The 18560-nt window shown below is 26.3% G+C and overlaps 1 protein-coding gene across 3 annotated transcripts; it reads right to left on the reverse strand.

The window, feature by feature from the left end:
• Window positions 1–696: 696 nt before the first annotated feature.
• On the reverse strand, window positions 697–13779 carry LOC140665668 (sensory neuron membrane protein 1-like). 3 transcript variants are annotated; one of them, XM_072892025.1, is made up of 15 exons: window positions 13672–13779; window positions 13192–13228; window positions 12992–13102; window positions 12531–12689; window positions 10629–10819; window positions 9559–9671; window positions 8105–8422; window positions 6493–6609; window positions 5043–5200; window positions 4545–4744; window positions 3970–4172; window positions 3149–3404; window positions 2468–2679; window positions 2102–2328; window positions 1425–1858 (listed from the first exon to the last, which is right to left on the reverse strand). In XM_072892025.1, the coding sequence occupies exons 8-15, from the start codon at window positions 6595–6597 to the stop codon at window positions 1651–1653; spliced, it is 1569 nt and encodes a 522-aa protein (XP_072748126.1). In that variant the 5' UTR covers window positions 6598–6609; window positions 8105–8422; window positions 9559–9671; window positions 10629–10819; window positions 12531–12689; window positions 12992–13102; window positions 13192–13228; window positions 13672–13779; the 3' UTR covers window positions 1425–1650. The 3 variants fall into 3 exon arrangements, with proteins under 3 accessions (XP_072748124.1, XP_072748126.1, XP_072748125.1); XM_072892023.1 differs by lacking the exons at window positions 8105–8422; window positions 9559–9671; window positions 10629–10819; ... (2 more) ...; window positions 13192–13228; window positions 13672–13779 and adding an exon at window positions 6937–7187 and having other exon boundaries at window positions 697–1858; XM_072892024.1 differs by lacking the exons at window positions 9559–9671; window positions 10629–10819; window positions 12531–12689; ... (1 more) ...; window positions 13192–13228; window positions 13672–13779 and having other exon boundaries at window positions 8105–9317.
• Window positions 13780–18560: the final 4781 nt, after the last annotated feature.

Raw genomic sequence — 18560 nt, forward strand, 5'->3', positions numbered from 1 at the left:
AATAACTCGACAAGATCTGAATTATTTCCTTCTATGATAAAATAATTCTTTAAACGGACATACGGCGCTGAGTAAATGAATTTTATTTATTATTGGCAATTTTTTTTGTAAAACTTTCTTCTGATTCAGCTTTATTTTCAGTATCGTAGTTTGTTTACGCTAGTTTGCTAAGTAAAATAATTAACTTTTTATACAAAATATATCAATATTTTTTTAATTTAATTTATAAATAATTATAATACTAAACAATTATAATAATTATATATACTGGACCCTTCAAAAGAGTAGAGACTCTGGTATACTCTAATAAAGTTACCCTCACTTTTATTAAATTCAGAACCGTAAAAGATATCGTTTCAAACGACACTTATTCACGAGATTTGCATGAATATATTCTCTCTTTAATTTGTGCCTATAACTCTGTGCATTACTGCGTAGCTAAGTCGTTATCATGTTATCCAGAAGTAACTTTTAGCACGTGGAAGAGATGCAATATTCTCTATAGAGGTATATTTTTTAGAAGTTTCAGTGTATCCAACTTACTGTATTTTTGTTGCTTATAGAATTATTTATAAATGAATCTGTTTGATCAGACGTTCAATCAAAGCGTCAATTTATATATATTTTATATCTCTATTTTTATATATTTTATATTTTATGTATATATATATATATATATATAATATAAAATATACGTGTGAATAATATAAAATGTAAAACATCATTTTATATTTTTTTAAGCATTACTTTTTCTTTATGTTTTGTATTTGAGCTTTTGCTTGTCAATAGTTTTAATAAAATTTGATGACAATTTCCATATTGTTTCGATTAGCTTTTAAGATTAAGGAGACGCTTAAGTCTTAAAGTTATAACACTACATAATAAAAATATATAAAGTCATAACAAACATATATTTGTTTAATATCAAAGTTTTGCAATTTATACATACAAAATAAGATAGATTCCAATTTAGAAATTACATGGAGGAATATTTGTGAACTTGTAGAAATAAGCAAGTTTACCAATATTTCTTCATGCAATTTCTGAATGGGAACCTATATTATTTTGTACGTATGAACTGCAAAACTTCGATATTAAGCAAATATGTTATGTTAAGATTTTAATCAGTAATACTTTAAGATCCTCTTAAACGTCAGGCTTACGTATATATCATATGTATTCTAATCAATAAAAGTTGCAGTCGATAATATAGACTTGTACATACAACAGTAACATTCCAAAAAATGTCTTATAAAAGACAATTTTCAGACATCTTTTCAAAAAAATTCTAGATGTGTTTTTGTAAAAGACCTGTTAAAACATATTTTGAAAATATCTTTATAACATATCTTTAGTAACTCTTATATATCTTAAAAACATATCTTAAAAATATCTTTACGATATCTTTTAAAGTAAAATTTTAAAAACATATTAAAAAGCTGTCTTTAAGACGTTTTAGACACTCATGTTTGAATTATTATATTTCTTTTTTCCGCATATCAGCTCTAGTGGTTTTTTATCTCATTTTTACCGTATTTGAGAAAATTTATTTAATTATATATTTTAAAAATAATTTTAGCTAAAAAAATATTTAGAGCTAAGAGGATTTTCTCGATGTTAATACTGATATTAGCCTCTCCCTAATAGTGTTCAATCTTTATCGAGATTTGCCGGCACTGACGCCGCCTGTATCGTACTGATGTTTATTTTAGATTCCCAGCTCTTCTCCGTATTGTTGTCCTTCGGGGTGACTTTTGTGATATCTATCCTGTCATTATTTTCGCGATTCTTGAAGTACAATCCAGCGGATGCGATGCACATGCCTATCCCGCCAACTACCATCACCCATTTCAAAAAACTGCAAATCAAAATTTTAAATTAATGTTTGATTTATTACATTGATTAATTTGGAAAAAATTTTAAGAAAAGTTAAAAAATCATTATTACTTATATATTTACAATTATAACGCTGACAAAGTTAAATAGATTACAAACTTATAATTAATATATAACTAATTGGAAGTAAGAGCATTAATTATCAAATATAATATAATTCTTATTAAATATAAATATAATTCGAGAAATATTGCTGTAAGCTTACGTGACAACTGCCGTCACTTTAAACACCACCTTGACCTTGTTAACAAACTCGTCATCAAGAAGTATTCCTTCTTCTACCCAAAATAGCGGCAACAATGCTTCCGGGAAATTCTTCATAAATTTGAATTTCGGGATCGGTTTTATGAACATATTGAATTGTAAGAGTTTACGTCCGCGTATCGGCGTAGCTGTCATCGGTTCGAAATCCATGTCCATTTCATGATCCTCCTGTCAACGGATGATTTAACCAAAACAATGAATTATAGATTTTTCATTGATATTTATGTAATGTTTCTTTTAACGATAAATTTGCAATTTTTCCTTATATCTATGATCAATATCTATAAATTCTTAATTTTTGTTGTACCTGATTCGGATGCAAGCCATCTACTAGTTCCAACCAATTTTCCTCGCAACCGTAAAAGTGCGGAGACGATCCAATGATAGGTGCACCTAAACATTTCGTCAGGTCATAGAGATTTTTCGTCAGACAAGTATCCGGTGTCGGACAGAAACACTTTTCCATAGGATTTGTGCTCATATCTCCGAAATTCGCCGTATAATGAAGAGTATTGACACCTGCAAATACGGAGATGCTATCAAGCGTCATAAAAAAATAGAATAATGATAAGAACGTCTATTTGTGTTAATTTATTAGAACCTTTTACCTTTTTAAAGAAAAAAACCTATTGTATAATAACAATAACATAAAATTTATTAAAAAGATAATGAAATTATTTGTATTATGACATTGTATTATTTACTATCTTATTTATTATTATATTTATTAATATTAGTTTTAATATATCTTATAAGCAATTATATATATATTACATCTCTTATTATTTATAATTATCTTATTTATTATTATATTTATATTATCGTATTTATTATTATAGTAATTTTGTTTATTTCAAAAACTATAAATTCAATTCTAACTTTGATGATACAGTGAGATTTTTAATTTGCATTTAATATAATTTTTACATTTATACGTGGGATAATTCTTTTTCCTTTAATCTTAATCATTCCAAACGATTTACATTACCTTTGACTTTGCTGTGATGACTATAATGCGCGCTGATACTTCGACAGATCTCGTACCCGAACGAGACGATGTCATCGTCCGGCCCGAACAGAGGTGGAAAAATCGTCGAATCAGTACCGTTGAAAGCGTTGCAGTGATCCTCTGGCCAAATATCCAATGCAGCTTTACCATCGAATTCCACAACGCGACCGACGTCCTTGTAATTTTTAATACCACGGAGAACCTTTAAACGTTCCGGCAAGACGGTCCCGTTTTTCTAATAAAATTATTCGTAATTGTCATTAATACAACACGTAAATTTTCATTTCTCAATATTTTCACGTATGCATTTTTATTAGCGTAATCCAACTAAAAGATTACAATCTTATTTCTATTCACGGTCAGAATTGTGGCCAGATAATGACAGTTACTATCCCTATGGGTGACGCGCTTCTTTTTCATTATACTATTAAACTGATAATTTATATTTACTTATCAACTTGTCTCTAAGAAATCAGAAACGTCAGAAAAGCTGCATTAGAACAATAACCGATAATAATATGTCTCTATGCATATGAAATATTATATAATATATATATATGTAAAAAATATATATCTATTAACCACCCGATATTTAAAAAAATTAATTTAAATCAATCGACGCGGTAAATGCGAAATTCTAATTAACTCTATTAAAAGTTACAGTAATAGAAAGAAATAAATATATGTATATTTTCGCTTAGAGAAGAATTTGAATATAGTCAAAATTTTAAATACAGTTGTATAAGTTTTATATCAACTAATCAAAGATTTGTAATTTTTTTAGAATTAAAACCACCTACTGCGCCCAAGAGAGAGAACTTGAAAAGATCTTCTCCGTCCGGCATCAGATCCTTCGCTTTTGTCTTTAGCACGTTACACACCGCTTTGCCAGCGAAGTCCGTCACTGTGCAGTCGACTGGCAGACCATTGAAAATTATATTCTTGGCTTGGGTTTTCACGAATATCGACTCTGGTTTGTGGAAGATGCTATCGATTGCCTTGCCTACGTTATTCAATATGAACAAACATTCTTAATTTAATTAATTGATCAAATTAAATCTGGTCAAATAATATTGTGTAGCAATTTCTTTTATTTCACTTCATTGGAACTAAATTCCTTTTTATTTTTATCAAAATTTAAATTTAATCATCATACAAAAATTTATATGTACAATGCGCAAATATGATGAGATCGAGACAATAGAAGTCTTATAAAGTGTACGTTCTTGACAAAAATATATTTATAAAAAAAATGTTTCTTCCTAATATCTTACTTAAAATCTTCTGGCATTTCCGACGTGTGATACGCGGCCGATACATAATCGCAATCGATACACGACATTGAAAGGAAATAACGACATCGTATTGTACATACCAAGAACCGGCATCGCGGCGGGATTTTCCTGCAAAGCTCTCATCGCTATGCTCAAAATCAACAAATGCGGAAATACTATGTCTTCGTCGCCCGTCAATCCGTTGCTCTTCTTGCGATTGAAGTGCCATGTGTTCTTCATGCTGTACTCGACGCTATCCTCGTCCTCCCGATCGACGAGGTCCACTTTCAACTTGTACTCGCTAAAATGGACATCCGAGTTTTCAAACATTTTGAAGAATAGATAGATTTATATGAAGAAAAGATTCGATTATTGAGGATCAGATTAAAATTTAAATCAATCACGAGCATAAATATAAATATAAATATACAAGTATAAATATAAAAAAAAAAGATTGAAAAGAAAAGCGTATAGAAATTATTAGACAATTTTTAATAAAGAGAAATAAAACAACAAATTAATTTTTTAACTTATGCATTTATACCCGTGATTAATTATATATTTTTTAATAGTATTACGATCGCATATAAACGACTCACTCGTAAAAGAATGGTCCAACTTCTTGCACTTTTGGCTTTTGACCTTGTATAATTTCGTCAGCATTGGTCACGTTAAATAAATAAACCTTAAAGTCCAGTGGCTGCGGAAAATTCGACCACAAATCGCGCATCTCACTACGTGGTTTCAAAGCCACGGCCTACAAACATTAAATCTCGCTATATAATCAGTTTTATAATCACAAAGAAATAGACACGAATAAATAATTATGATGCGCGCTTTCATAGTTTCAATAATTAAATTTTATAGTCTCGTAAAGAAAAATATATAATTTCTATTTTTCTTTTAATATATATGTATATAAATTTAAGACAATTTTTTAAAATAAAATAATGTATATTTGCTAGCGATGATGATTGCGCAAACATTTGTGGGCGTGTGTATGTGTGTATGAAAATGTTTTCTTGTAACAAAATAAATCGCCATAAATTTTTCGGAGGCTAGAATATATAAATGTCCCATTTAAAATACTCTAATTTAAAATTGTAATAATAATTTACATATTAATAATATATATTATTAATATGTAATATTATTAATTTAAAATTGTGATAATAAAAATTACATATTAGTGATATCTGTAATATAGATTATAATATTAATGTATAATATATATAATTTATATATTAGTAATGTATAATTAATTATCACAATTATAAATTAGAGCATTTAAAATGAGACATTCTGTATAATGAGATACTGGAACAATATGCTAGAACATTATAACGGCTGGTAAGGTTCAAGGATTTGATACTATACACTTTCGCAGAATGACTTGACCATTACACAATATTCAGTAAAGCTGACTGCTTGGATCAGGCACGTATAAAGAATTTTTTTAAGCAAATCAAATACTTAAATGCGACAAAAAATCAGTTATCAATAGGTTATATTAAAGTTTGTTAAAATTTCACAGTATATTATATTAAAGTACGCATTTCAAAACTACAAAGAATACTCGATTGTTTTAAAATATATTGACATATACGCTAAAATATATATTATACAAGAAAATCAAATTAAAGAAAATATAATATAAAACGAAGAGGTATGATTACAAGATATGTAACCGGATGAACCATCTGTAGCGATATAAAATTTATAAAAATTTATTTTTATAAGAAAACGTTAAAGCCTACAAAAGCATCTTCCAATACTTTCCTAAGTTAATTACACAAATTATACGAGAATGAGATTGTTAAAATAAATAAAGATTTAATACTCTTCAACTATGATAAAGATACTTCAAAAAAGCTTGTAAAGTGCTTCATTATTGTAACAGTATACACTACTTGAAAATTCCATATAATGAGATCAAAATAACACAAATTGTTGTACAAGTATCATTATCATTACGCTTACTAAGCTGATTTATCGAATGAATGATACTAATGAGAAATTAATTGTGATATACGATATACATTTGTTTACCTTCTTGATTTGTGACCTAATTAGTGAAGGAAATCCACACCATGTTACAATTCCAATGATAAACATAGATGCACCGCCGATTCCAAGATTCTTTATAGACACCATTTTCAATCGAATCTAAATAGATATTTTGAACAAATAAGCAATTTAAATACAATCGTGATTTAATCAAAATTAAACTACCTTAAATTTCCGTTGTTATAGTAATAACATAGTATTGTATATCTATCGGAAGTTAATCAATCGCACAATTTAATTTAGAACGTCATAACATTGTTTTACAAAATATCAATTTAAATTAATTGCCAAAAGTGTGTATTAACTTAAAGAATACAACCGCGTTCATAATTTAATTTTCTATAAATTCCATTATTGCGGATTCACGAGAGTCAAAAGTTCACTGCTGCGATAGTAAAATCAACATAATATTAATACGATCAAAACCTTATTGTATCCTTCAAGAATATGGAGCACATTGCCCAAAACTTTGCCGAAAAACGCATATAGCAAATAAAAATGCTTCATAACATCCTATATTCTCCAAAGGATGCAAACAGTGACATCATTTCTTGCGCGTTTCTTGGAAACCATGAATCTCTGATTTTGTGTATTCTGTCAATTTTACATCAATTTCAATCTAAAAATAATACTTCTCCTTCACTGCACTGATGAAAGAAAAATTCTAGAATGTTTGTCTCTTATAATTTTTAAAACTGATTTTTATACGAAAAATTCTGTCTAATATGTATAATATGTATAAAATCAAATGCAATATGTAATATATAAATTGTAATATATAAATAAATTATTATTAACTATATTTAAATAAATACATCATTAAATATAACAATAAAAAATGTAATTTATAAAAAAATATTATTAAATTTAAAGAATAAAATAAGATATTATAAAGAAAATAGAATAAAATATGTACTATGAAAAATATTTTTGTGAGAATTAGAACTTTGTTAATAGGAAAATATCAAGTTAAGATAATATTAACAGAAATAAATCAAAGAATAATTTTTTAATAAACATAAAAAAATAATTTTTTACAGTTTAACTCTTTGAGTTTAAATATATTTATAATAAAAATGAAGAAAGATGCTTAAGAAATTCACAATCTAAATCATTTTCATCTCTTTTGTTGAGTCTATTTTTATGTTCATAGTCCAAACTAGTAAATTAACACATAATCTTCTTTCTTCAACATTGATATTCGTATTCAGCATGTATATCAATATTTAATATCATAATTAGTATTCACAGTTTCATTATTATTTGATATCTCGTATAATCTCTTTTGTCGATTTTTCACAAAAAAAAAAAAAAAAAAAAAAAACGGTTTGCGTAATTTATTTCCTTCTTGTCATTTGGTCCATAAAAAGATACAGTCAACACATATATAAAAATAAAAATTCTGATTGCTTTAATCCGTATTCACTCTTTTTGTTACGCAAACGAACCCACAGATTACTCTCGTTTATCCTACGCTTAAACTCTCGTTGTGGGATTTCAGGCTATCACCAGAATGCCGTAAAGAAATAAATTCACGAATCGCGACACGAGATACGAAAGCCTCAATCTTTCCCTTGTAATATCGTCTTCGCACCTGTGCGATCTCCTGTGGCCGATCTCTTCACGCCACTCTCGTCGTCGACGTCGCCGTTGATCGTGCGCGGCTCGTCGTGAACAAACTGCCCGGACGATAATGATACCAACGTCTTACACCAGGCAGTACACACCACTCGTAGGTGTACTTCTGCCTGCTCAGCCCCATTACAAACTTCTTGCTTTCCCTTACTTAAACAATGCGGCATCTTGAGCACAGCGGGATAGAACTTTATTCTACTTGAGCGCAATGCGATCGAAGGTATGGAAATTATTCGCTATCTTGCCAAGTCGTACGTGATTCAGTCACGTTAGAGACCTTCAAATGAAAATGAAATGAAATAAGACTTGCATTAAACTACCTATTCGATGCAAACAGTTACTGACTGTTCATTTCGCTTTTGCTGGACAGCTTTTTTATAAAAAAGATACAAGGAATAATTCACTAGCAAATTTAAAGATAAGAAAAAACTAATCTAACCAAGATATATATATGTTACTTGAATTTTTAATGTATGTAATATGACTGTTAACATTATGTATCTTTTACCAAAATTTTTTACAGAAAGATGTTAGGATCTAAGATTTATCTTTTAGATTATCTATCTAGAGCTGCTTTATATATTAAAGTATTTAGAATAATATTAATAATTAGAAAAATTAATTAAACAGGATTAATTAGAATGCAGAAAGCATTATATTTTGCAACTTTTGTTGGAGGATTTTTAAATTACGTAAACTTTTCTCTCGTGCAATTTTTACGGCTATAAGCAGATATCTAAAATAGTCTTGAGATTATGTCAAGATCATAACAATAATTGAAATTTCCTGTTTTCAATTTTAACTCAATTTTGTAAATATATTAGCTCTCCTTGAAAAATGTATTACGTGTTACTTGAAAATTTAAATAATTTGCAATAATAAAGCTTAGTCTTAATAATAGCTATGTTATATAAATGCGATTTAGATGATGTATATACATATATGATTCTAGACTCTAATTGCTTAAGAAAATGATTTACATTTAATATATATCCTAATTACGTCTCAATTAAGACGTTACACTCTGCATAAAGTTTATATAGACATATTAACAATCTACTGGTGTAATTACAGTAATTACTGTTAATAATTATAGCAAGCAGTTAGTTAATAAAATTACAGCAAGCAGTTAGTTAATAAAATTACAGCAATTTACTTGCTTATACATATATTATAAACATTGATAATTCAAATCTATAAAATTGAAAGTAATTAGTCAATCGAAAAATATGAACAATTAAGATTAAAATCTAGATTGTTTCCTGACTTTCTTTAATTAGAATGTAAACATGAGCTATAAATATTTAGGACATTCGCATAGATTAAATCGGACTTGTAAATACTAAATTGATAAACATTACGAAATTTGTTAAAATTATGAAAAAGATTACACTCAAGACTAGATGAGCTTACAAAATTTCGTAAGATGCTTATCTTTGTTTCCTATTTCCTATTGATGACACGGCTGACGTAATTTTTGATTCTGCAGAATACTCTTATGGCATCAGAGAAATGAGTTCCGTTGCCTGAAATGCAAATAACAGGATATAATTACATTTATATATTTACATTTATGTAATTTATTACATTTATTTATTTTACATTTTTAAGAAGAATACGAATATTAAGACTGACTAATTCCGAATTTTATTTATTTAACTATAATTTTGTTGAAGTATTTATAAAATATCCGAGACTTTTTCACACGTTTTTACGCCAAAGATGGCTTGAAAAAATAAAAGCCAAAACGTCCGTTTGTTATTTTTATATTTAATTCACAATGTTTTTATGGTCTAATTCTTAATACTTAACCAATTAATATTGTTTTGATATTTTGTAGCGACGTTTGCGATATATACGCTGCCTTTTATTATGTTCTAACGAGAAATTTATTAAATTACATTAGTTTTTAACTAACATTACTGATATTTGGCTCTGTTATGCCTTTGTTACTATAGTTTTAATGACTATATTTTGAAATGTCATATTCTAAAACAAAATATAAATATACACATATGCCAAATATTTAAAAAATTAATATTTTTGAAGAGGTTCCCAAAAAAGGACCAAAACGCGTTTAACTTAAATGTAAAATTTTTATAATTTAATAAGAAATGTACGGCGTCTGAATGTCCGGCGCTGACTCGTATATGCTAATTTTAATTGTAATAGTAAAATTAATATTAAAACAAATTTTTTTATAAAATAAATTATTAAAATCAGTACATTAAAATTATTTTTTATAAATAATTAATTTTTATTTTAATGTGATTTTCAGAGCACATTATTCTTTATTTTATAATTAATGATATATTTAAGGATATACTACTTAAGAAATCTTTGTGTAAAATTAATAACAAAGATTTTAAAAACTTTGAAAGGAAATGAAGTATTCTCTTACAAAATTTTGTCTTTAATCTTGTAGCAATATAAAAATATAGTTACGAAAAAAAATTTAACTCTAAAATAATATAGATGCGTACCTTAGCGAGAAAATTATATCTGTAAATCGCTCTCTCGAATAAATATATGTTCCTTTTCTTGTAACGCGCTACAGATCCAGCAAAATCCTTTATTAAACAATTGGTATGTATACCATGGAAGAACAGCTCTCTCATGCTGGTTTTAATAAATACTGATTCAGGTTTCTGCAAAGTACTGTCAAGCGCCTTGTCTGAGGACATTCATAATATAAAAATAAATCTTTAAATCACACGCATTATTACACGTTTATTTTACTTTATAGTGTTTTAAAATATGTTGTAATGTAGCATGTTATATTCCATAACATACATTTATATTTCAGAATAGACATATAAATACATGATTAATGCAAATGATATAAAAAACTAAATATTAAAATATTAAAAGTAAATTTAAATTAGTCAATTATTATTACTTATTATTAATTATTAATGATTTTTAAATATTAATAAAATAAAAATTAGGTTACATAAAAGCCAAAGAATAGATTGATGTTGCGTAATATTTTTGGAGATTTAATTCTGAAAACTAAGTTATGTGCACATTCTTTTAATTATAATAAAATATCTCAATCCGAAATTCTTTTTATACTCGATAAAAAAACTTAGAGAGAGATGTAGAAAGCGAGAAAATATTGTATCGTGAATTAAACTAGAATTCACACTCTGATATTTTTTTCTTACTTATCTCCATATATTTTACTCGTTGAGAACATAAAAAAAATAGATTAAAACATTTTACAGTTTAAAAAATATACCACATACATACACAATCAGGTTTCAAAAACTTCTTATAAAACAACAGAAAGATATTATTCATTGCTCTATTTATGTTTTGACTTTTATTACACAATTTCTAATTATTACTTGAGATAAGTTCAATATTCTCTTTGTCCGATACAAACTGAAAATTATATAAATATTCATAAAATTATAATTAATATCATATCATCATAAATATTCATAAACGGACATATTTGAAGTATATTTTTTAGCAGCTATTGCTTAAACATAATTTTTTGTATAAAAGAGTTCAAACAAACAAAACTGATTTGTATACATATATATAATGCTCTAAATTGCATCGGAGTCAAATTAACATTTTTATTTAACATATTATATGTACAAAACATTATTGTAAATAATTATATTAATATTAAATTATATTAATATTAAATAACTTAGCTTTCCAATGCGATTTAGAGCATATATACGTATGAACCATTTTCGTTTGCTTTAAAACTTCTCTTTATATGAAAAATTATATTTATTTGCTGATCGCTAGAAAAAAATTAAAATATATTCTTATGTATTGCATATATTCAAATTGCGATTATATGTCGATATCACTTTTGGTGTAAAACCATCTATACAAAGAAATTATGTTTGATTGACGTTACTAAAAAAAAAAAAAACAAAATCACTTTCCGTACAAAAATGTCTATATCGCTTCTTACCAATCGCAGTCTTTGTTTATTATTTATATTTACTATTTTTAATTATTATTTGTTCAGAATCTTAATTATACGTTATTTAATATCCCGCAGGGGACTTTTGATGTGCACAAAAGTTGGGGTTTAACGATCCTCCGGTCCCGAGTTCTGTATATTGCATACATCCATAACCATATATGTACACTGACATACATACAATAACACTACGTAAAAGAGTTATATTTTCGAAAAGTAAATTATTTAATAACTGGCGAATTGCATTTCCCAAATTTTTTCAAAATTTTAAATGCATTACACAATGCGTTGCACTTGTATTTGTATATTTTAAAGCCCTTTGTATTATGAAAATTTGACCCAGTTATTTTTATAACAAATTATGCAATTGGCTAAATTGTGTCTCGATATCGTAAAGAAAATTACAATAATATAGGAGAACTATTATACTTACTCGTAGTGAAGAACTTCCTCTTCCTGCATAATTGGTTTCGTTTCTGTTTTGATCTCTAAGGGATTTGTTACATTGAAGATGTAGATGTCTTAAAATCCAATGACTGCGAAAGTTGTTCCAAAAATCGAGTATTTTATCTCCCTTTTTCAGTCTATTTTGCTGTAAATTTGTAAAATGTAACATTTTTACACGAATGAGTTTTCCTTTTTTATATGCCGAAAAAATGTAAAACTCTGTGACAGATTAACACTTTTATTTTTAGTGTTAATAATTATTGACGTAACACGTATGAATAATAGCAAAATTAATTTAAAATTAATTTAAAAAAAGATTTTATTAAACATTTTGTTAAACCGTTCAAACTCAATTAATAGTGTATTAAAATTGACAAAATCTTATAATTTTAAGACTAGTATTTGGAAAAATGGCTCACCAAGAGCATATATACAATCATTACTTACAGATTTGACTTGCGATTTCAATATAGTAGAAAATCCAAGGTTGTAGATAAAAAGCATCATAGAAAACGTATAGAATCCGGTGAGTTCTTTTATAGACACCATATTATTAATCTAAAACACATACACATCACAAGCAAGCTGAATTACTTATGCCTTTTATCTTGAAATATTAAATTATCATATCCATAAAAAATTATCACCTTATATTTAACATGTAGTATGATGTTGAGAATTTGCCTGAAAAAATAATAGACGATTCAGATTCGGATTACGTGTCGTGTCGTCTGTTGAACATAAAACATTATGAGTGTTGTTTTCTAATTCTTTGCAAAGGAATTCTTGAAAAATGCCCATTTCTTACAGAAATCTCAATTTCTAAAGCAGATGAAAAATCTTGTTTCTTAAAATCGCCAAACCTTTGATTTTTTAAAATAATATTAAATATTAGATTTTCAAAAATTAACAAGGTTCTTTTTGATAATACTTGATTTCTAAAATTAATAATATTTTAATTAATAAAATTTTAAATTAGCAAAATCTTTTTAAATTAATGCCAAATAGGAATTTTATAATTATATTTTTTACATTTTATTTTTCTTATTAAATTATCTGATTTCAAGAAGCATTTATAGGAAACCTGAATAAATTTTTGTTCAAAAGATTGTATGACAAAAAAATACCTGCTTTCGACTCCGTCCTCGAATGTTTCTCGTTGTCAGACCTCAACAATTGTCAGTGGTGAACTACTCATTCCCCCAGAGTTGCTTACGTTCACACTTTCTCACATAGGGTAAAACGGTGTAATATACTCTCGCAGGGAATATGCCCCACTCGTTGCTCAGACATAATGAGCTTATCAATAAGTATTATTGAAAACGGGAATCCATAGATGGCAGTACACAATCAAATGGGAAATCACTGCAAGTTCGATTTTACATTAAAAATATTACTAAATTAATAATTTTTAAAGAAAAATTTGTTAATAAATATTTTTTATACCATAAAAATAATTGTTATTATATTTACATACATTTTCTCACTATGTTTCTAAAGTTATAATCTGTAAAATATAACGTTCTTTTTGGTATTTTTAAAAAATTGATTTTATTCAATTAATCAGAAAATGGTACAATTATTAATTTTAATATTGATAAATCTATGGAAATTTCAACTACAAGTAAAATCTATCTATCATAAATGTATGTTATATTGATTTAAGCAAATGTGGAACGTATATTATACCATTTTACCTTATATATCTATATCTACATAAGTCTTTATTCGTTGACTGTGATTCACGACATCATTTTATTGCAACTGCGCGATCAGTAGCTTTTAAATAAGATTTATTGGTCTATGATGAGAATATAAATGAAATTATTAAGAGAGGTTTTTGTGTACTTTATTGTCTATCTTTACGTTGTTTACTTTGCCAGTTTAAAAGCAATTACATCAAGAAACTAATAACGCGGCAAAAGAAAGGAGGCTATCATAATTTTTAATTAATAATAATAGGTTGCATTTTTGAAAAATAAATCTAAAATATCAAGTTTATGACACATGCAAATAAGCAAGTATGTTTGAAAAGTAACAGATTCCGATCTTTTTAAATTATTTTTTATTAAAGTTCAAAAAAGCAATGATATATAATATTTTGTTAAGCAAATGTAAACAGTCAGTACAACATTTTTATTACTTATGTATAACTTTAAAATAAAATTATAAAATAAAGTAAAAATATAAACTAAAGCAATATTTTATTATAATTTTTTTTAATCTTGCTAGTTATTAAATTTAAGATGGTGGTGATTTAAATTTTTTAAGAATAAAAAAAATCTAAAGTATCTAAAGAAAACGAAAAATTTCTAAAACTGTAGTTAATTACAAAGTAATTTTTAAGTAATCGAAAAATGTAAAATATAAAATATAACATTTAATTATTATTTATCCAGCAATTAATTTTTTAATAACACAAATACATAATTAAACTTATCAAATCATAAGCATTTAAATTAGGCAGACAAAATTTTTTTATAAGTTTTTGCATAATAAACATTATCAAAATTATATGGATAAAAACTTCAAAATAAAACATTGTTTTATATCTAGCATTCATTTCATGAAAAAAGTCTTTTAAGCGAAACATGCTCTTCCTTATTAATAATATGTACAAGTATATATTAACAATCAATTAAATTTTACTGAACGAGACTAGAGTTATTTATCTCTTATCGAATATGAGTATAGATGATACGCAAAATGGATATACGTATAGCATTTTCGCTAATTTTATGTACATCTAAAAAAATGTCAAACATAATTAAATGTACCAAGATTTTTACAATTTTTTATACTATAGATAATACATTAAACTATAGATATACTGTAAAATAATAATAAACTCTGCAGTATCAGAGCAAGTAAAATTCACATAAACACTTTTACTTAACATTAAGGAAAGACACAGCAGAAAATTAACATTATTATTATATTTTAAATATTCTGCTCTATAAATTGGAATATACATAAATAATGTAATATATTAAATATAATATACATATATGATATATATGATTTAATAAAACTTTACTTAATATGATAATACAGTAACAATAAATTAAATTAATGTTATTCTTTAATGTAACCTATTTTACTGTCTCAATTGATTTCTCGGAGTTCATTTCTTTCGATCGCAATGATATTTGTTACCTTTAAGTCAGTATTATGGATCTGCGCCTTCGGTGTCAAGTGTAACGCCTATCGAGCACAAAAGGCGCAGAAGAATTAATTAAATATAAGTTCGCTATAGGTACTCTATACCACTTGCTATGAGCAACTTTTATACATTTTTACTATTATAGACATAGTTATCATAATCGAGATCTTATTAAAATAAATTGCTATATATACAAAAAAATATCGAAGTCTGCGCGTGCAATTAGCACATTATTATTACAGGTAAAAAAAAATAATATATATATAATAAAAAATATAAAATAAAAAATAATCAAAAAAAAAAATTGTAAAGAAAAGAATATCACATATAGCAAATTTATTTTAATAAATTTTATCTTCTAAAATTGAATTACATCACATAGATAGACAAATTACGAATTACACAAAAAAAACATGCTGTAGTATTACATTACAAAATTCCGATTAGTTTTCATACAATTACGAGTATGCTTGCCAAATTTATCTATTTATTTGATTTTCCCTTCGCCGAAGCAGAAAATTCACGTTTTATATCAAGAGAAAGAAAAAATGTGTCTATATCTAATAATAAGTACAAAACAAATGGCTATAATGGCGAAGAGATAGCAATTCCCATAACAGGGTTACGGTTTTCTTCCAAAGCATACTAATTTGAGGGATAACTTGAGTCTTTCTCTCGGTTGTCAATGACTGGTCGAACAATAGCATCGCATTTTTTCTCACAATCTGATATATCGTATATAGTTAACCCTCTTAAGCAGTAGCTGATGCGATTGTATTGTTGCGGTTGTTTATCTTCCTTGTAACTATGGAACTTACTTGCTAAACAATTTATTACCTAAAGCAACTAGTAAGCATGCTGGAATAAAAATAAGTTCTTTCTTTCTCCATTTTTTCTCTATTTTTTCTCCATTCTTAAATTGCATTAAAATATCGCAAGAATGAGATAATTTATCTTTTTTGTTGTCTTTTTTTGCATATTTAAAAGACAGTTATATTTAAATTTTATATTTTTATCAATCTTACTTTTTATTGAAAAAAATGTATCATTCAAGAAATAATCTGCATCGGAAGATCTCCGCAATAAATTGCAAATAATTGCAAATTGATTAATTTTACGATATTTGACTGAAAAAAAATAATCCAGAGACTTAGAAACGAGAAAGTAGATTTATGTATTTTTCTTAACACGTGTCGTGTGATAACTCAGCTAATAATAAATATTTGTTCGTCAACAATGCATGAGAGAGCTGCTACGTGGAAAACTCGACTTTTCCCTCTTGCTAGTATACTTTTCCGATCGTGGGGATGTTTTTCGCCCCACATTGTTTAATACACAAGCATGGGGTGGAGATAAAGACACGCGATGGAGTCTCATTGGTCGCCGGTACCTCTTTAACGTATAGGGGTTGCTAGATAACACGGTACGCAAAAATCTTCGCATTTATTCCTTTTCGCATATTTGTAACAATTTTTATTGTTCTGTAGAAGTATTTTCCATAAAAGATATACATAGATTTTCTAGTTATAATATTGATTAAAAATTACCTTAGTTTTTCCAAGTTATCACTTTTTGCATAATTATTTTTTTCTTATATAGTCTCTGAAATAAATCGTTATATTATAATTGTTATTATTATTATTAAAACTAAATATATTTAATATTTCTTTTTTACAAACTATATTATATAGTATTATACATAATAAAATATCGACATTATAATGTAAAAGATTATTATTGAATTAATATATGATTAAATGATAAGGACGTTTTGACAAATTACAAAAATATTTAAGAATAATTTAAAATTTTAAACTTGCTGCCATTGGATATATATATATATATATATATATATATATATAAATACATAAGTAACTCATTCCTAATATGTGTAATAATAAGTTTACCTTGAAATCTTCAGCTGATATAATACTATTCAAGATGTGACGTGCGTGCAAGATACGATGCTATGCTTTGAAATGCCGTTATAAATTTTCCACTTCAGTTTATGTACTTTTGGGAGATAATTTTAAAGATAATGTAGAGAAAATTTATGGCACCGTGGAGTTTTCTTTCGATTCTATTTTATTTTTAGACATACTTTGTTCAGGCTAGTTTACTAAGCAAAAAAATTAACTTTTTATATTTAAAAAAATATGAATATTTTTTTACTTAATTTATAAATAATTAACTGTTACATTTTTTGTTGTATGATTGTAGAATTATCTATAAACTGTTTAATCAGGCAATTGACATCAAGTTTATTTTATATTTTTTTAAATATTACTTTTTCTTTATGCTTTGCATGAGAGCTTTTGCTTGTATCGATAATTTTAATAGAGTCCGATGACAATTTCCATATTGTTTTGAATTGCGAATATGTTATAAGGTGACACGTTATGCTTATATGTATTTTAACTAGTAAAACAATTGATAATGTAAATAATTATATGTAAAAGACAATTTTCAGATGTCTTTTCAAACAAATCTTAAAGATATCTAATTGTAAGATGTCTTTTTGTAAAGTCTTAGAGATTTTTTAAAAATATGTCTCGAAAATATAAAAATGTTTTTAAAAATGTTTTTTAATAAAGATTTAAAGATTACTTAAAAAAGATATTTTTTAGACACGAAAGTTGTCTGAATTATTATTTTAATGAGAAATTATTTCAATTTTTGTTATTTATTTCTATTTTTATTATCTCTCTCTCTCTCTCTCTCTCTCTCTCTCTCTTTTAATTATTATTTTAATTTTTTATTTCTTTCTATTTATCCCAATATCAACTCTAATGACTTTTTATCAATCATCTCTTATTTATGAGAAAACCTATATTCGAAGTATTTAAAACCTAT

The sequence above is a fragment of the Anoplolepis gracilipes genome, chromosome 5 (genome assembly GCF_047496725.1).
Source record: "Anoplolepis gracilipes chromosome 5, ASM4749672v1, whole genome shotgun sequence".
NCBI classification, from domain to species: domain Eukaryota; kingdom Metazoa; phylum Arthropoda; class Insecta; order Hymenoptera; family Formicidae; genus Anoplolepis; species Anoplolepis gracilipes.